An 18,963-nucleotide genomic window follows, 5' to 3' on the forward strand; every position below is an offset into this window, starting at 1 on the left:
TAGAGCCATCTTACATAATTTATCTTTGAGATCACATGAAAGGTGGTCATACAACAGTTTCAGTCCATCCATGGCTATTTGATGAGCTGATTCACACTAGTCAGATCCACATTTTCAGGATGCAGGAGCTTTAATCTGGGGGAACCTCTCCTGTAACTTGGTGAGACGTCTCTTCTTTAAGTTTTCATTCCTTGCCCTTTCCCGAAGGTAATTCTCAATACGCAGCCTGAAGGAGAAAGGAAGTAAAATCCTTTGTAAGAAAAGTATCACGTACTTAAAAATGTACATGATATTGCATACACTGGTCTTACCTTATATGTGGTTCAACAAACTTGGGTGTGTAGAACCTCTTGCGCTTGTATCGTCTGTTCATGTACCAGGGAATAGCATACTCTTTGAATCGATACCTGTGGAGGAAATAAATCAATGAGATTACAGGGCGTCCAATAAAAGTCTCAAATTAGCTTTGCCAAGGATGAATCGGTTCAGCTGCTCATTACCACAACTATGGACGGGTGCTTACGTGGTGCTTTTCTACTCTGAGCACTCGAAGCGCTTTAAGCCAATCGCATTGCGGCAAGGTTAAGATGAACGTGACGTGGTTGTTAGTGCCAGATTGGCTGCTCCAAGTAGTTCAAAACTGCTGAAAATTTGTCCAATGAGTGGCAGTTCTCTGTCCAAACAATAGCCTGGTGGTTTCAGGGGAGAACTGATAGGCTGTTTCAAGCCAATAGGAAGGAAACAGTAACTCAAATCACCACATGTTAGAACCAAGGCATACAGAAGAGCATATCTGAACACGCAATATGTCGAACCTAGGATCAGGTGGGCCACAGCAGCAGCAGACCGCATGGATTGCCGCTCCTGTCAGACAGGAAACTGAGGCTACAATTCACAAGGGCTCACCAGCACCGGGCAACAGAAGATTGGAAAAAGATTGTTTGGTCTGATGAGATTTCATTTCTGCTGCAACATTCAGACAATAGTCCAAATTTGGTATAAACAACATGAAATCCTGGATCCATCCTGCCTCGGATCAACAGTTCAGGCTGATGGTGGTGGTGGTATGATGTGTGGGGGCTATTTAAATGCCACAGCCTAGCTGAGTATAGTTGTTGATCATTTCATCCCTTTATAACAACAATATGCTGATCTTCTGATGACTGCTTCCAGCAGGATCAAGCAGCATATCGCAGAGCTGAAAGCAGCTTAAACTGGTTTCTTGGTAAATACTCTTTATTTTATTTTTCAATCCAAGAAAACACTGATAATATTTTTCAGGCTCAATCTGAGAATGAAATATGTGTAACAAAGCTTGGACCACATGTGTTTATATGGACCTACTATGTCCTGCAAACAGGCCGTTTCCCCATCACCATATGATAAAGGTATGACATATCTTTTTCCCATGTAGGTCTGATATGCAAGACTGCCCTCACCAGTACACATATCCAAATATGTTCCTCCTCCAGGCTCCTGGTCGGCCTTTCTCTTGTCCTGTTTGCAGCAGACGCAGTGCACTCTCTCTCTCCTTCGCCACCGTCTCTAGCCTGATCATGGACCGCTCAACCTGGGAGGGGAGAAAGCTTCATATAATCATTGGCACCTACATCGTGTCAGCTATCAGCTCAGCATGAGACGAACCTTTCTTAGTCTTTCTGGACTTGGCATCTGGACCCTCTGCCTTTTTGCTTCCTGTTCAAGTGTGAGCAGCATGTTCTTTTCTTTCAGCAGGACATACCTGAGACACAATCAGAGGGTTACACGCCGCTAAATGTTTTAAATGTTTCCACTGAGACGCTTCATTTCCACACAGCTCACCAGAGTTTGTGCAAGTCCTCGTTGCTCTTTGTTCTCAGTTGTTTGGCAGTCCACGGTGCGCCTAATAGTGCAAGAAGTTATAACAACCTCGTTAGTGCAATAGTAAAATGATCATGTCACTCTAAACTCACACATCTGACCACAAACAATTTGTTAAACAGTATTTACTATACTTTTTAACAAATTGTGCTGATAAATAGTGTTTAGCAGATTGTGTTTACACTGATCGACATTCAGGTGCAAATAAAATGAACATATTCAGGTTGATTCAAACTACAATCAAACCTGCAGACAATGTTCTCTTTGCGTGCTGTAATATTTTACCTGACTTCACATTGGCCTCTCCCCAGTTCTCAGGTGAATCAAAGAACTCCTCTAGTCCTCTCCTGCTGATGGTTGTGTGCAGAGCTCGATACTGACCTGGAGAGCTGATGGGATTGCTCCAGGATGGGGTGACAATGGGAGACTTCTCCCTGTTGAACATGAAGAAAGTGCACACAGTAAGCCTGATAACAAATGCCGAAGCAGGTAAATTATTTTTCCGCAATTAAAAAAACCCCCAAACAACAAAAACTGAATTCAGGGAATTCCATCTTGAAATTTAAGTGTTACATTTCAGCACTTTCTGGTTTAATCCCAGGCAGATATTTTTGGTGTTAAGCTCTTTAACGTCAAATAAGACTTTGGATCATTTGAAGTTCTTTGGAGCCTCTTCTGTCCTAAAACATCACTGACCTGTCAGTTGGTCTTTAGGCTGTGACTTACTTTTCACACGTATAGTTAACAGCTGTGTATTGATGGGACATAATGGAGACCCCACGATCACAGCAGTCAAAATCTCACTTCAGTCTTAAATACAGCCATAAAACCATAAATGTCCACTGAGTACATCAACATGGGAACTCGGGGTTTCTACCTCACCGTAATAAAGAAAACCTGTCTCTTTGACTTTGCTGTAAACAATCACTGGCATCTTTGCGCAAACAGGGACTGCTGAGCTGTTGACCGACAGCTTTGAATGTGTCGTTGTTAACCCACATTATTGTTCCGTTTTGGGGAATGCATTAAACTGATCTCTTACCTGAGAAGAGAAGTCTGGCATTTGGCCGAACTAACAGCGCCCTGTCGCGCGTTTGTCGCTGAGGATATCCTAAAGACATTTTGAAACTGCTTGCAAAGAGTCAAAACGCGTCCTGCGGATGAGGACGCCGCCATTTTTGATGTAGCGCTTCCCATATTACCCAGAATGCATTTTGTCTCTTTTTCTTAAAAAGAAAAAGAAAGAAAAAAGAAGAAAGATATATTTTTAAATAATTTTATGGTGCTAAATACATTATTATAATATTAATTTAATAATAAAACCCCGTATAACATTTCAGTTGAAAATAAATTACACCTGTGCTCTTATCAAATATGATTCGCTTATTCGCTTAACGGCCAATCACAGTTCGTGTTGCTGGGCCGTCCTCCCAAAGTAACGATGGTGGGCACGAGCGTTCTCAGGTCTGTTGCTGCTTTTGCAGCCAGACTGAGTCCTCTGAAATCTGGAAATACTGCGGCTAATTTACTCACTCGAGCAATCCCCCGCACAGATAAAGGTAAGACACAACCCAGTCGTTTAAAAAATGAGACGACTGACCGGAAGGCTGCTTGTCTTTTCTCATGACCTTGTTAGCTTGCTAACATGAGCTAGCTGTTAACGTGTGTCCTGGTGTCAATAAAGGAAGACAGTGACTTTATTATAGCTCCGTATACATATGTACTGTTTATATACGCCACTGTTTATCCTCCAGTTTCAACCTCTGCCTTTTCATTGCAGTAAGCGGTGCGTATTTAGTAAACATTAGTTGGGTTACAGGGTTTGAATGATAGTTTGTCATCTCTGTGTCAACGCTTAACATAAATCTGCTTGTTGCATGCAGTGCTATGGTCTGCAGTTTTATCTAAAGGCGTTTCACCATGTTTTTAATAGCGACATGTTCTTTAATATCCTTAAATTATAAGGTTTCAGTAAAGCCACCTGACTCAGTGGGACACCCTTTAAACCAGGGGTAGGGACCGTCAGTCCTCGAGAGCTGGTGTCCTGCAGGTTTTAGATCTCACCCTGGGTCACCACACTTGAATCAAATGATTAGTTCATTACCAGGCCTCTGCAGAACTTCAAGACATGTTGAGGAGCTAATTTAGCCCTTTAAATCAGCTTTGTTGGCTCAAGGACACATCTAAAACCTGCCGGACATCGGTTCTCGAGGCCTGGAGTTCCCTACCCCTGTTTTAAACAGTTCATGCAATACTTTGCAAGAGCGAAAATAAATGTTTACAAGGCTGTAGTGAGGTCTGCTATTATGTATGGACAAAAAGACAGAAGGCAGATTTGCAGGTGGCACAGTTAAAGATGCTCAGACTTTCATTGGGAGTGACCATGATGGACAAGGTTAGAAATGAGCACATGAGCTCAGGCTGAGCGCTTTGGAGACAAAGTTAGAGAAGCAAGGCTGAGATGGTTTGGACAATTACAGAGGAGAGGTAGTGGATTTGTTTTGCAAAGGCAGATAAAAGGGAAGGCCGCTGAGAAGATTTGTGGATGTAGTGAAGGAGGGAGACGATCTGCTGTGGCAACCTCTAAAGGGAACAGCCACACGAATACACATTTGAAGAGCTGCAGTGATGGTCATTCTTGATTTTTGCCCATATGGTCAAACCAAAGATTATTACTAAGAAGATGTCCGCAGTAATGGATGACTGCCATTATTGCAAAAATAATCTGGGATTATTTATTGTTGCAGTGAAACGTAATCATAATCTGAGTTTTTGTAGTCCAATTATATGAATATGTAATTATAGCACTAAACTCAATCGGGCAGCCACCATTAGAAACAACGTCTCTTCAACAAGGGAGATGGGGCAAACGTGTCAACCATGTAAAACATCTAAGCCTGCTAGAAAAACAACACAAAATACAAGCTCCACCCACCTAATCATGATGTAGTGGTAGGTCATAGACTTTGCATTTGTAATACATTATAGAGATACTTGGTACACTGGACAGAGCCTCCATGCAACTGAAGAGGCAGCGTGCGTGCTCACTATAACCAATCACAGGCATCATGATAGTAACTGTGCCCTGTTTTGCAGTTGTGGTCCGTTGGGGTCACGGAAAGAGACTGTTTGTCATCAAACCCTCTGACTACTATGACAGGAGATTTCTGCGCCTATTGGTAAGTGCAGAGCACCATCACATCCACCAAGCTCACGTACATACACTGCAGAAGTGCTCTCTGTTAACTTTGCTGTATCATTATAATATAATGTTTGTGTTCACCCTTTGAAAGAACAAAACAAAATCTTGTTATTGAAATGTAACAAAGGAAGTTTTCCCTCAACATATTTTCCTTGACTGCTCAGACGTACTGTTGGAAGTTTATTATTCACCCACAGTGCAGGTTTCTAAATAGTAACCATGTTTTCTCTCTTATTTTAAAGAATGTTTGTGTTCATGTTCTTACACTCAGCCAAAAAACAAGCTTCCACATTTGTGTTACTCACCTTGCTCAAAGGCACCAGCAGCAGAGAGCAGTGCATACATCAAAACTAAAATGGCCAACATGATACTGTTTAAGCTGGTTTAAAAAAATAAAAAAGTCAGTTCGCTGAGTTAAAAAGTAAGAGATATTTCTTACTTGGTTAATTTTGGATGGTGACTTGCACGCATCAACAACTGAATTTGCCATATATTTGTTTTTCTTCTCATTTTTTCCCTCAGCAATTTTACATCTTGCTGACTGGTGTTCCAGTGGCTATCGTCGTCACGGGGGTGAATATCTTCATCGGTGAGTAAGCATAAGTGTTTTATTGTGTATTCTAGTCGGCTTCTAATATTTTCCAGGACTTACTCAAATACGTATGGAATGAATATCTCTGTTGCTCGATTAAATGTCTGTCGTGTAGGTGAGGCAGAGCTGGCTGAAATTCCTGAAGGCTACGAGCCCGAGCACTGGGAGTACTACAAGGTGCGTCCCTTTGTCTCTTTGGTTGTTTGTGGTGCTTCTTTCTGTCATTGCTTCAAACTCGTATTAAGGGAAGGATATGCTCACGGATTTTATTTTGAAGTGTAATCATAATATGTGCATATTCATTGTTAACCCCCCCCAACATCATGTTTTCCTCCAGTGAGTGTTTTATGGGACTGTTGTGTTACATTTTCAAACCCAGGTGCTACGACGGGTCCCTCAGGTAAAAGTCTCTCCGAGGGCCCCGTTCAGTGTAGAGTTAAAAGAAGCCTCGACTGAAACAGCGTGCTTTGCACGTCATTATGTTGCTCGATTAAATGTCTGTTATGTCGGTGAGGCAGAGCTGGCTCATCATTATGTGCAATGCAGCATCTTTATTTTTTGACAGGTATCCTATAACAGGCCAAAATTATTTGAAAACATTATTTGAAAACATTTGATCGTTTTGAATTTGATTAGAGCTACGTGGTTTAACAAAAAACTGATGGGATGGAGGCCAAAAAAAAAAAGCTTGAAAAGTAAGCAGTACTAAAAAGAAATAACTGGGGGGAAATTCACATCTAATGAAGTTAACTGATAATAGGTCAGTAACATGATTGTGTGTAAAAAGATGATGTTAGAGAGGCAGCGTTTCAGACGTGTCGATGAGCAGAGGCTCACTAAACTGCACAAAACTGAATGTTTCTCACCACAAAGAAGACTGAATATCTCATCATTCACAGTAAATAATATCAGCACAGCTGGAGATTCTGGAGAAACCTCCTTTTGGGGCAAAGGGACAAGGAGAAAATCAATATTGGCTGCCCTTCAGTTCCAGGCCCTCAGGCTGCTCTGCATTCAAACCAGACATGGAGCCCTGGCATAGCTGACCTGGTTGTGCAAACGACCTGTATGCCAAAGGGCTGCAGTAGCCTGGGTGTGCGTCTGCCCTGGGCTGCTTCCTTACTTTGTGTCCCTCCTGTTTGCTCCTGTCAGAGATAAACCGTCATAATTCTGTCACCGTGTCATCAACAAATGCATGTCAAAGCATCATAATGTAAAGACAAGGCGTATGTGAACATGATCCAGGACAAAGCTCGTTTAAAATGGACTGGAGCCAAGTGGGGAAACAGTCCTGTGGTCAGACAAATCAAAGTTTTTTGGAAAACATGAACACAGCATCCTTCAGACTAAAGAGGAGAGGGACCGTCCGGCTTGTTATCAGTGCTCAGTTCAAAATCCTGCATCTCTGAGGGTGTGGGGGTGCGGTAGTGCAGCCTGCACAGTTCCATAGACACATAGGTGCACACAGTGGCAACATGGCCCAGTGTCCCATCACTGGGACTCAAGCAGGCCATAGCGGACTTGTAGATGGTGAGAGTATAATCTCTGGACTTGGAGCAAGCAGTCTGTACGTAGCACGTACCAGTCTGTGTCCACACACTGACGACTGCCTTGCACTTTCTAGATTCTGGCTCTTTGTCCTTTTCCCAAAAATGAAGTTAGAGTTGAAGTATTATTGCAGTGACACACTGGAGGAGATCCATCATGTGCTGCAGATGCACAAGTGCAATGGAACAGACCGGGACTTCCAGGAAAGGAGTTAAAAATAGCAGCCATGCTAGTCTCCTGTCTAAGGAGGCTTCTGATAAGGAGAAAGCAACTAATTTTAAACTGGGTATAATTTTTAAGCAAAGTCTTCAAAGGACTCAGTGGCACTCTATTTCTTAAAAATGCTTTTATTCCTATAAAAAAAAACCCTCCAGTGTGTTTTGGCGCACAAGCTTTGATCAAGCAGTGAATCAAAGTTCATTAAAGCACTCAATCTTCCCTAGCCACAAGTGGCACGCTTCCACCTTGGGTGAGAGTGGAATATTCCACAAGCGAGGCTGGACAGATGTCAACACCAAACCCAAAACATTCACCAAAGCCGATCCAGACGACACGAACGCACAGCAGCACCAGCCACAGTCAACATGAAAGCATCTCCAAAGGAAAATAATCTTTGTAAAAAAAGTGTATGGTTTCTGAGTTTTCATGGGCAGAGCCTGGTAAATGCTCCTTATGACCTTAAGCTGTTGGTGAGGCGGATCTTGAGCTTAAGAATTAAAACAGGATAAAAAAATGTCCCCTCAAGAAAGTTTACTTGACCAAAGCTCCTCTGTAACCACAATAACACTGAACTGCAACAAATGTATGTCACATGCCTGCACTAAAGGGACAGTCCTATGTTTGCACAAAATCCTTGTGCGCTGTTGTTTCAGCACCCCATCACCAGGTGGATCACACGGAACATCTATGATTCCCCAGTGAAGGACTACGAAAAGATGATGGCTGCGATCCAGATTGAAAAGGAAAAAGCAGACATGAGGTGGGTGTTACTGCCAGTGTGCTTCGTGCGCTTCACCATCAACACAAACACATGAATTTAAATGCTTTTAGAAGACGTGTCTGCTTGGCTCATATACACCACACGATACACTGATGTGCTACAGCTGGTGTTTAGCTGTTTATGTAGTGTAACCAACAGTGTCTTGATATTGAGTTTTACAGAGGGAAGCATCCAAGAGAGAGTTTTTAACTGTCACAGAGGTTTACAAATGTGCTTTACAGCACAAATGGGAAACAGCAGTTTGCTACCACCGTCATGGAAAACTCACTACAAACGCTAAAGCGGCAGCCGTTCTTAAGTGTGTCCAGTCATGGAAAGCACCAGAACATGATGCAGTTCTGGTGCAGGGAGGGATCCTGAAAGGGCGTGCAGAGCAGCTGCATTCCTTGATAATAGCATTCTTCCACTGATGTGGAAAACCTCAGTTTTTTGTTTTTCTTCTCTCTCCAAAAGAAAACAGGTGCAGGCGAGCCTATGAGGGAACCATCTTTGGCTTTTTCAGAACACGCTCTCTGAAAAATATGCAGATTGGTTATTGAAATTGGTAAATTTAATAAGATTGGTAAATCTTGAGGAATCAATTTAAGTGTGTGTGCTGCAGCTGTGACAAATGTAGTTCTTTGTTATTTTACGAGCATCGTACATTATTAGTCTTCCATACTTAACCGGTTGCTCATTTCTAAAGCATGGTGTTACATTCTCCGCCTCTTTTTATTCATGATTTTGTTGTCACAGACTGACGCAGCTGGAGGTGCGTCGCCATATGAGGCAGCAAGGAGACGGCCCCTGGTTTCAAGTGCCGACCCTTAACAAGGAGCTAATTGACAACAGCCCCAAGTCATCGCCTGACCATTAATCCAGATGTTTCTGTCATCTGTACATCAATCTCACTGTTTGTACATTTTTTCCCTTATTGCGTGAATAAAGTATCTATCGAACTCTGATATTCATGTTTTAGCGTCTTAATTCAGTTCATGCAGCAAACACCTTTACCGTGATGATATTCCAGAGTTACAGATGATCGGGGACTGGCAGCTTGTGTCAGAGCAGGAAACCCACTGAGACCCCCTGTCTTCAGTTTGTGTGAATACTTCTGAGCTGAAATCATCCAATAAAGTTCAAGTTGAAGAGTAAATCAAATGTGCATAATATCTATAATTACATTTTTTTTTTCCATGAAGGAGTTTGAATTTTCTCCGTCGCGTGCAGTTAGTGGGGTTAATTAGTGACTCTAAAAGTCTCCTATGGTTGTCCGTCTCTGTATCAGCCCGGCATCGAGCTGACAACCTGTCCAGGATATACTTGGCCTGTTGACAAAGATCAAGATATATCCAAATGCTTAGCCAGGGCTGAGAAAGCTTCAGCCAAGTGCAATTAAAAACAAATTGCACCTTACATTTATTTGTACTGTAAATTCTTCCAGATCTCTGAGGAAGGTTGGTCTCCTGTTGGTTTATAGTTTATTTTCTTGCGATGAACACGAGCGTCCACCGGGTGGCAGAGCTCTGCAGACAAGACTAGCCTGGTCATGCGGACAAAGGGCTTCTTTAGACACACGCAGCACAAGTGGACTTAAAATCACATATTAAAAATAAAAATCTGCCATCTGCAGTATATTTTTTGTTTATTTACTTATTATATTCGCAAAATCCTGCAGAGCAATGACATTTCCTGCTCTCTCTCTTTTTTAAACAAACCGACTGCAGATTGATAAAAGATCAGCAGCAGCTACTAAAAATCAAAGTGTCCTCCATAATCACGCACTTCCTGAATCCTGGAAGCTGGAAACATGCTGTAGTAAATGTGGGCGGCTTTATGAATCATCCTCAGAGGCGGGAGGGGCCTTCTCGTAAAACATCCCCGTGAGCAGGAGCAGCACAGCGGCGTCACCACAGCCAACAGCAGCAATGTAATTTCTGCGCAGGTCCGAGATTTTTCTTTTTTTGTGTGATGGGAGACAGGAAAAAGAATAGAAACACAAAAGAACAACATTAGCTTTGCGCCGCACCGTGCAGCAGCCTGCCTGCCTCCACCCCTCGGTCATTTTATTTTTATGTTTTTCAGCGTCACATCCCCCTGGTCGGAGGAATGTAGAGACGGAGTGCTTTAAAAATAGCATCCTCTCCTGTGACAGGCGCTGCCCCGGAGGCTCCGCAGCACTGTGGTGCGAGAAGCAGGAATGCGAAGATGGCTGCAGACCTCGGAGAGCTGCTGGTCCCATACATGCCCACCATCAGGGTCCCCAGAACAGGAGACCGGGTGTTCAAGAGCGAGTGCGCCTTTTCTTTCGACTCTCCCGTAAGTGTGCCTGTCGCCCCCTTCCACACACACACACACACACACACACACACACACACACACACACACACACACACACACACACACACACACACACACACACACACACACACGGTGCGACACGAGCGGCTTGTTTGGGGAGAGAAAGTGCGTCGCAGGCGAGCTGACAGCTTGTTTTGCACGAGCTCAGCGGCGCACGTGAATCTGCTGTAAATGAGCGTGTTTCCATGGTCACCGTCCCCGCGAGCTTGAGAGGGGAAAAGACAATTAAAGGGTGTTTACGTCTCAGGCGAAAGAGATGAAAGGGGTTTCCTTTGTGTCCACTTCACACCACCCCACTACTACTGGAGGTCCACACGCAGGCCAGTTAGACCAATAAACGGAGCCACACACCTACACCTGCCTGAAGCTGGGCTCCCCCTCCAGCAGCAGCACACTGAGTTCACTGCTCCACTCTTGGCCTTTTATAGTCTGTAATTTGTCTGAAAATGGCCTAAAGTGCGTCAGTGGTGCTTGGCTGGAACTGTGTCCACGGTGATGTTTCTGTTCTCAAACAGGATTTGTACACGTTTAAAGACCCTAATGGTGTTGTTTTGGTTTTTAGTAGCTTTTATGGGGTCACATGGTGTCTCTGCAACACTGTGACTATAATGAGTCAAAAAGTGAAAGATTTAATGCTTCTGCTATATGAAAATGCTTATTCTGCTTTATTTTTGTCATTTTACTTTTCTTCTGTGAATAGGACAGCAGGGACATCATGAACACAGCTGCTGCTTTACTTTATTTGAACCTTTAAGGGGTTTCATGCGCTGATGATTCAGTTCTTCCTGTACGTGAACTGAACCCTGCATTTTTGTATCTGCCACAGGTACCCCTCCTACCTGTGACAGATATAAATAACATTTCTTTGCCCCAATGAAATCTCGCTTTCTCGACTGAACCCGTTTTTAAAGGTGACTCAGCTGTCTGGAGTTTGTCATGTTGGCCTGAGGACTGGGTTATTTTTACCCTTGCACTGTTGAGGCTCATATGTCACTCTGGGCCACTTAAAGGTTTATCACGGGGGGTTTATAAGGCCTGGCCTGGTCGCAGATTTAGGTTAACTTTGAAGGTGTATTTTCCAAGTGTGTTGTTTTCCCATGTGAAGTGAACTGTCAAGGAAAGGAAAAGGTTGATTATTGTAGATTTGAAAGCATGTTTAGGTGTCTGTCACTGTTCACGTGGACATTTTTTGATAATAACAAGATGACCAAAGAATTGTGTTCTTCTCTCAAAGACATGACACAAGTCAGTCTCAGCTTATGGGCTGTTACTAAAGGTAAAAATCATTCTCCCAAGAGCTCAGACATGTTGTTAATGAAATAGTCTGCCTGTAATGGGATGCTTTTCAGTTTCAGAAACAACAGCATAAAATTGTTGTATCATGTTGCTCGTATGAAGCCTAATATGAGACAATAATCAATTACTTTCCTTGGCTTAAATGACCTGTCAGAGGAGGCATTTGCATTAAAACTAATGCTTGTCAGCAGCACAAATGCTGAAAGGTGGAAAGTTTTTGGTGCAAATAATAATTCTTTGAGCGAGAAAGAGTTTGGAAAGTGTCAGAATCACATCTCTGTGTTTGATGTTACCGTGATGAGTTTGGCAAACTGGGCAAAATAGAAGATCCTGAAATTGTTCCCACGGTAAGAAATATTTCAAATGTGCTCATAGTGTGCCAGTTGTGCTTTCTCATTGTTATTGTTTGTTTTGCTCCGCAGGAGTCTGAGGGAGGCCTGTATGTGTGTATGAACACATTCCTGGGCTTCGGTCGAGAACATGTGGAGCGACATTATCGCAAAACAGGACAGAGCGTTTACATGCACCTCAAACGGCACGTCAAAGAGGTGCGTCTTCCACCTGCTCCATGTGCTTTGTCGGGCGTTGATTGTAAATACAGACTAAAGTAGAATTCAGAGCACAGAAATCATCTTTGTTTCTAAAGTGCTTTTCAAATCCTGTTTATAGAGCACGTTTGAATCCGTAGCACATAAAGGTAATTCATTTAATAGAATTTAACAGAGTCGAACAGAAAAGCTAAAAAAACAACTCCTGAGTAAAACCAGTGATGTGTGGAATATTGATTCATATATTTAAATGATGATTGTTAACACATAAGACCAAATTAAATCCAGATTTCTTACGCACAAAAATAATCACAACGTGTCAAGTTGTAAAAGCGTTTTATCGCAGATGTAAACTGAGAGAAATGTTTATGAAAAAAGTGTCTGGAGAGCGAGTAGGCCAGGTGCTTGAGTTCTGGGAGAGGAACGTCATCCCGGCCCTGTCTGATGCAGCATCCCAGTTGCTCCACGGTCCTACATCTGCTCGGTCATATTGTTCATTTCAATAAGTGTTTCCAGTTGGTGAAGCTGGACTGCAGGCAGGTAGGCCAGTTCAGGACACAGACTCTCCTCCCACAGAGGCTGATGCAGCATAATAGATGCAAGTTAGCATCGTCTTGGTAAATGTATTTGTATAGCGCTTTTCTAGTCCCTAAGGATCCCAAAGCACCTTACACTACATCCAGTCATCCACCCATTCACACACACATTCACACACTGGTGATGGCAGCTACATTGTAGCCACAGCCACCCTGGGGCGCACTGACAGAGGCGAGGCTGCCGGACACTGGCGCCACCAGTAGGCAACGGGTGAAGTGTCTCGCCCAAGGACACAACGACCGAGACTGTCCAAGCCGGGGCTCGAACCGGCAACTGTCCGATTACAAGGCGAACTCCCAACTCTTGAGCCACGATCGCCCGCTGGGCCCCTATGGGTTCATTTGCAAATCATTACACCCCCCCCTGTTTGTGTGTAACACTTGATGTTTTCAGGCCTGTTTCTCACCTCTAACTTTCCTCACTGAACGTTTTTCTAGTTTTTGTGTTTGGAAAATTCCAAGAGTTAACTTGGTAATTTGCTACTAATTATGTGGAAAGTTGAGGATTTCTTTAACTTGTAATAAAGAGATTAAAATCTATTTTTCTTAGTTTGCTGAACACGCCGTTAAAACCCACAATTCATCAAGCTGTGATGTTTTTAAGATTGGACCAGTGAGGTGTGCTTCAGTAAAACATGAGTAAAAACAATTTTCCAATTGGAAAGCAACAATAAGACGAGCATTACAAAAGTGAAACGACTGAACCCATTTATATCACAACAGAATTTATTACTGTAGAGTTTTATTACAATTAATGATGTTTTGTCCAAAGACTGTAACGTTACGCTTTTGTTGAGACTGAGCCACAGAGCTGCTGAGTCATTTAAGGGAACAGTCTTTGCAAAAGTATCACATCTGAACCAAAACATGCTTCACTTTTGTCTTTCTATGAAAACTGGATGGTGACCGACAAAGATCAGAGCTGCTGCCTCTAATTGGCTTCTGCTCTGCTTTGTAGAGAACTGCTATTTCAATGCCTGGATCTGTCCACAAACAGCTGCTCACATTCTGCAGGCTCCTGTGTCTGCTGGGTTTTTTCCCATGGGTCCACTCGGTCTCAAGCGTGTCAGCATTCTCCGTCTTTCTGCCCTGTTTACCCACCGAGAGAGGCTCATTCAGGCCAACCTGATCAAACTGAAAGGAAACCAGTTGGTGGCGCTGTGGAGTTGTGCTGCCAACTGATGATTCTGCAGATTCACGGTCCTAAGCCATTCAATAACTGTGTCAAAGCTAAAATATGTTAATGTTACTATTCTTTGTTTTTGTGTTCATGCTGCCTTTTTGATCGCACTTGACGACATTCAATGAAGAGACAATTGCAGCAGAGGCAGAAAAAGACCATGACACACACTACAGGCAAAGACAGGCCCACACATGATGTAAACAGTATCTGTCGTACTGAAGCACTTTATTAATCATCCTGTATGTTGACCCTGCCATGGTCGGGGTTTTCCGCTTGCCTTGTAAACTGACCCGGCACCTGGAACGTCCAGCATCTATTCCTAATAAAATGACAACTATCTGGATTGGCTTTAGCACGGCATAAAAATGTGTTTTTTCAAGTAATTCTGGATGTCTGTGCAGGGTGCTGAAAGGTGTTTAAATGTGATGTTTCCTACAGAAAGCCACCGGAGCTGCTGGAGGCGGCGCCATCCCCAGAAGAAGAAATGGAAAAGTGTTTCTAGGTAAGACCGAGGCAGTGGTGCAAGTAGAGTTTACAGCCTTATGAATATAAGTAAAAGCATTCAGGGTTTTACTTCACTGGTACAAGAAACTCACTAAATGCTCCTTTCCTCACCACGAGACCTATCGTCAGAACTTAAATGTACCAGAGTAACGACGATCATGTTTACGGATTTTGTAGCATGAGAACAGGAAAATGAGTAATCAACTGTTTATACTCCAGCAGAGGCAGGATTAAAGCACTAAATCATACCTGAACAGTAAATCTCGTTGATTGGTGTTTGCAAAAGTGCAGCTCCAGAAGTAATTCACTGTTTTGGTGGTTTAATGTTAATGTGGTCAGAAACGCATCTCCTGCTCTGTCGTGACCCTCCAGCCGCCCCCTCTTGCCAGCCTTTACCCAAAGCGTCAGATATTCCTCATGATGTGTCCCCTCCTCTTCTTCCTCCGCTTCATCTTGTTCTCTAAATATAGCTCATTTATTTGTAAATGTGGTTGGTAACTGTTCTAAATCAAATCCTGGCCCGCTCCCCTTCATCTCCGCCTCTTTGGGGGTGCGGAGAGGGAGAGTCGCCGGCCTCTCAGCTGCCACCGCCTGTCAACCTCCCGTCCAGGCTGCTGACACACTTCTGCTGCAGCTATGACGCTGCGCCCAGAGGACCAGGTGACTCTGCCTCCTTCCTGACGGAGGAATTCCTTCCACTCCATGAAGGGTAGATTAGATCAGCCCTCCAGCCATTACCTGCCTCTTCCTGAGGACTCCTTCTTTGGAGCAGTTCTTCCTGTTATCCTTTTAAGATCTTGAAGTGACAGCGGTTATGTACGTATCCGCCATAATCCCCACGTTGGTCCAGTGATCTAATTAAGGCGCTAGCTGCTGACGTCGCATGCAATCAGTAGGCATAACAGCATTGTCAGGGTTAACCTATGATCCTGTTTCCCACTGAGTCATTATGCACGTTTAGGCTGCAGTGGAAAACAAATGCTCTGTATGGAGGGTGATCAAAGCCCGCTCCTTAGAAATCCGCTACTGACTAAAGGAACAAATCATCATCTCAAATTCAAGCAGAAAAGAACATCAAGTAAAGATATTTCAGAACAAACTCAGTGGCAGCTGACTGTTTGCTTCCTCCCTGAAAGATTTAGAGCTGAACCGTGATTTTAACGGGGAGGACTATGAATACGAGGATGAGGCCAAGCTCGTCATTTTTCCAGACCACTTCGAGATCCCCTTACCAAATATTGAGGAGTTGCCCGCTCTGGTCAGTGAGTCGGTGTTACCGTTACAGTGCACGCTGATGGTTCCCTGAGTGGCCACCCCGTCTGTCTTGTAGAGCCACCATTTGGTCTCAATCCATATGTTTTACATTCAAGGTTCAAAAACATCTGTGAAAATTCAAAAACGAACTTCATTATAGAGGATTGGTGGGTGACCTGTGAGATGTACACCTTTGCAAACATTTCGGGGAACCATGTGGTGCACCTGTATGTGCCTTGTTTTCTGTGTTTACTGCTTGCATGGAGCACAGAAGAGACTTTTCACACATTTATTCGTTAGTTTGGCTTTTAGAGCTTGGCTTTGGCACGACCTCGACGTCTGTTTTATTATTTAATGCATGTGCGATTTCATGTTGCCGCGTGGAAAATATTTAATTGTACAGTGTAATAAAAGAGCAGGTGTGTTTTGCTGCTGGATTTTTCTTAACTCTTTCGGTGTTGAATCAGTCATGTGACGTGGCACACACTTTCTTTTTTAAGCACAAATCTTGCATGACCTCTTTGGCTCTTTTCTGTGGTTCTGAGCTTTTATGTTCAGTTGTAAGAAAATAATTGCTGAAATAAAATACTGACCGCTGACTCTGCTGACGTCCAGGTGACCATCGCCTGTGATGCAGTACTCAATGCACCATCAGCTTACAAGAAACAGGAGCCTGAGTCCTGGGAGGAGGAGATCCAGGTGTCTCGGCATGCCAGAAGCCTCAGACAGCTGGATAACGGGGTCAGGATCCCACCCAGGTCGGAGTGAAGTCTGTGTTATTCCCTGTATGCTGTCAATACAAATAACGGCAGTAAGAAACAACAGCTCTATATAGCACCATGATCACTTTGACCTTCAGATCAATGTACTGACTTTGAAGAGGTCAGAGGTCAAATCTGACACGTACTTTGTGTATGTCAACAATAATCACGACACCACAGAATTCTGGTTTCAAAGTTACGGTTTTTGTCCGTTTTTGACCACGAAGCCATTAAGTTGACTTTGAAGGCATCTCTGGATAGAAGTCCAGTTTATTCAGGTTATTGTGTTTGCAAACAGAATGATGGCACGCACACACTACAAAAACCTCGTTAGTGAAGCCAAAACGAAATGTGAACCATATTTCACATTTGACACTTCATTGATCAAAGTAATCTTTGGTTTCCACCTATTAAAGGCTTTGCTGCGTACTTTATTATACGTGTCTGAATAGGCATGGATGTAAACGTCTATGTTTTTAATGATTCTATATAAGGAAAGTCTTGTATTTGTAGTCTTTGTTTCTGTTGCTTTGATAACTAAAGAACAGGAGAGAACCTGTAAATCCGACGACTTTCACCCCTGTTGTTGAGGAAAATGCAATGTTGCAGTAAAAGTCTAAGTGGCTCGGATGGAAAAGCTGCTTGAAGATGTTTCACCTCTCATCCGAGAAGCTTCTTCATTCTAGGGTCAAATGGTGGAGAGTCCCAGATTGACTGTTTTGACCTTAGAACTCAGATGAGAGGTGAAACGTCTTGAAGCAGCTTAAAGGAGTCCAGACGCTTCTCCATCCGAGCTCCTTAGACTGCTGTGACCTGGATGACTGAGAAGCTTCACAGACATTTTGCAGTCAAAAGTGAGGCTTGGCACGACTGAGTGATTAAAAATGGCACATCAACAACACGAGTCTGTTTTGTTGTCTGCAGTGGCTGGAAGTGTCAGAAGTGTGAGATGAGAGAGAACCTGTGGCTGAACCTGACAGACGCAGCGGTGCTCTGTGGGAAGTGGTTCTTTGATGGGAGCGGTGGTAACGGCCATGCACTGGAGCACTACAGAGAGACCAACTACCCTCTGGCTGTCAAACTGGACACCATCACCCCCGATGGAGCAGGTCTGGGACTCTTGATATCATCACGAGAGCCGTTCCACGAATCCAGAATTTCATTTATTTCACGTTGTCAGTGATCCTTCCTTTACATTTGTTTTGATCTTTAATGCAAAGAAAACTACAGAAAACTTGTAGTTTAGATCAAATTTATGGTAGTGTTTAAAACACAATAATATGTAGTTAAACTCGCTTCGTTTTTAAAAATTTGACATAATGTGTAGCATCGTGTAGCTATAATAATAATTTCACCTACCGACTGTCCGATCAAAGTTTTGTTCCTGAAGCTCACACAGTGACTCTTGGAAATACAAAGCAAGATCTCATCCATCTGTAGTTCATTTCTAAAGCGAGTAAGTTACCATCCCAACAATGAATCTTGTTGTAGTGATTAACTGCTCTTTAAATTTCAGACATCTATTCGTTTGAGGAAGAAGAAGCTGTGTTGGACCCGCACGTATCAGAGCACCTGTCACATTTTGGAATAGACATGCTACAGATGCAGAAAGGAGTAAGTTAGCTGCTTTGAGCCTAAAACATCTAAAACACATCAAAGAAATCAGTAATAATCAGTCAATTATCAAATCAATAACAAACGCACACCACGCTTCACTGCTGCAGCTACACACTGAACATTTTCATTGGAGTTTTACAAACATTTGTTACATTTCTTTACGTGAAATAAAGAAAACTTTGAAGAGATGTAGCGCTGTTAAATTCACTGAGAGGTTTATGACACAGCTGCCCTAAATCACTGCTATTTAAATGTAGTAATTGGTGTTTCTGTAATGGTTAATGCTATGGAAGAGGACTCCAGTGGCCCTAATCCTCTCCCATATTAATCTGTATGAGTGAAGCACACTATTATTTTTGATTAAAATGCCAAATTACACAAATTGACTTGCATTCCTACAGTGGTTGAATATTATGCTTGATTGATTAGAAGTTTTTGAAAAAGCTGTAAATATTTATGTTTTCTTGTTTGTATGTCAGATGCTCCAATAAATTTGATGAACACTGTATTTAAATCGTGCCAATAGGTGTCAGTCCCAAAAACATCAGTCTGGGGTTTTTGGGGATATTTCAATCAAAACAATCCACATTTAAAAGAACTTCATCTCAGAGTTTAGTTTAGTACATGAATAAAAAGTGTAGGACTGATTGGGATTGACCTGC

At 42.9% G+C, this 18,963-nt stretch overlaps 3 protein-coding genes across 7 annotated transcripts in view; 2 read left to right on the plus strand and 1 right to left on the minus strand.

Annotated features, from left to right (window-relative positions):
- Positions 1-4: 4 nt before the first annotated feature.
- Positions 5-3,245, minus strand: mrpl47 (mitochondrial ribosomal protein L47). The gene is made up of 7 exons (XM_026160002.2): positions 2,903-3,245; positions 2,146-2,294; positions 1,822-1,882; positions 1,645-1,741; positions 1,440-1,570; positions 312-407; positions 5-226 (listed from the first exon to the last, which is right to left on the minus strand). Exons 1-7 carry the CDS (start codon positions 3,055-3,057, stop codon positions 115-117), a joined length of 801 nt encoding a protein of 266 aa, XP_026015787.1. The 5' UTR covers positions 3,058-3,245; the 3' UTR covers positions 5-114.
- Positions 3,241-9,146, plus strand: ndufb5 (NADH:ubiquinone oxidoreductase subunit B5). The gene is made up of 6 exons (XM_026160003.2): positions 3,241-3,419; positions 4,957-5,039; positions 5,585-5,651; positions 5,770-5,831; positions 8,075-8,181; positions 8,938-9,146. Exons 1-6 carry the CDS (start codon positions 3,302-3,304, stop codon positions 9,056-9,058), a joined length of 558 nt encoding a protein of 185 aa, XP_026015788.2. The 5' UTR covers positions 3,241-3,301; the 3' UTR covers positions 9,059-9,146.
- Positions 9,147-9,990: 844 nt separating this feature from the next.
- The window catches only part of usp13 (ubiquitin specific peptidase 13), a 30,790-nt gene continuing 21,817 nt past the window's right edge, over positions 9,991-18,963 (plus strand). For 3 of the 5 annotated variants that reach the window (XM_026159984.2, XM_026159986.2, XM_026159987.2), the window contains exons 1-7: positions 10,046-10,500; positions 12,261-12,386; positions 14,604-14,667; positions 15,806-15,927; positions 16,539-16,681; positions 17,609-17,793; positions 18,201-18,298. In XM_026159984.2, coding sequence (XP_026015769.2) covers positions 10,390-10,500; positions 12,261-12,386; positions 14,604-14,667; positions 15,806-15,927; positions 16,539-16,681; positions 17,609-17,793; positions 18,201-18,298 — 849 coding nt within the window. In that variant the 5' untranslated portion in view covers positions 10,046-10,389. Of the gene's footprint in view, positions 10,501-12,260; positions 12,387-14,603; positions 14,668-15,805; positions 15,928-16,538; positions 16,682-17,608; positions 17,794-18,200; positions 18,299-18,963 lie in introns of all 5 variants that reach the window. The other 2 variants (XM_026159985.2, XM_080297268.1) reach the window with 2 other exon arrangements.

The sequence above is a fragment of the Astatotilapia calliptera genome, chromosome 23 (genome assembly GCF_964374335.1).
Source record: "Astatotilapia calliptera chromosome 23, fAstCal68.1, whole genome shotgun sequence".
Taxonomy (NCBI): Eukaryota; Metazoa; Chordata; class Actinopteri; order Cichliformes; family Cichlidae; genus Astatotilapia; species Astatotilapia calliptera.

What these genes read in the sequence shown, in the direction of transcription:
- mrpl47 (XM_026160002.2), bottom strand. Translation starts at nt 3,057, where the DNA reads ATGGGAAGCGCTACATCAAAAATGGCGGCGTCCTCATCCGCAGGACGC. An exon ending in AGAGGCCAATGTGAAGTCAG is followed by an intron (nt 1,883 to 2,145) that starts GTAAAATATTAC and finishes TTGCACTATTAG; the next exon opens with GCGCACCGTGGACTGCCAAA. An exon ending in GAGGACTTGCACAAACTCTG is followed by an intron (nt 1,742 to 1,821) that starts GTGAGCTGTGTG and finishes ATTGTGTCTCAG; the next exon opens with GTATGTCCTGCTGAAAGAAA.
- ndufb5 (XM_026160003.2), top strand. Translation starts at nt 3,302, where the DNA reads ATGGTGGGCACGAGCGTTCTCAGGTCTGTTGCTGCTTTTGCAGCCAGA. An exon ending in AATCCCCCGCACAGATAAAG is followed by an intron (nt 3,420 to 4,956) that starts GTAAGACACAAC and finishes CCTGTTTTGCAG; the next exon opens with TTGTGGTCCGTTGGGGTCAC. An exon ending in GGGGGTGAATATCTTCATCG is followed by an intron (nt 5,652 to 5,769) that starts GTGAGTAAGCAT and finishes TCTGTCGTGTAG; the next exon opens with GTGAGGCAGAGCTGGCTGAA.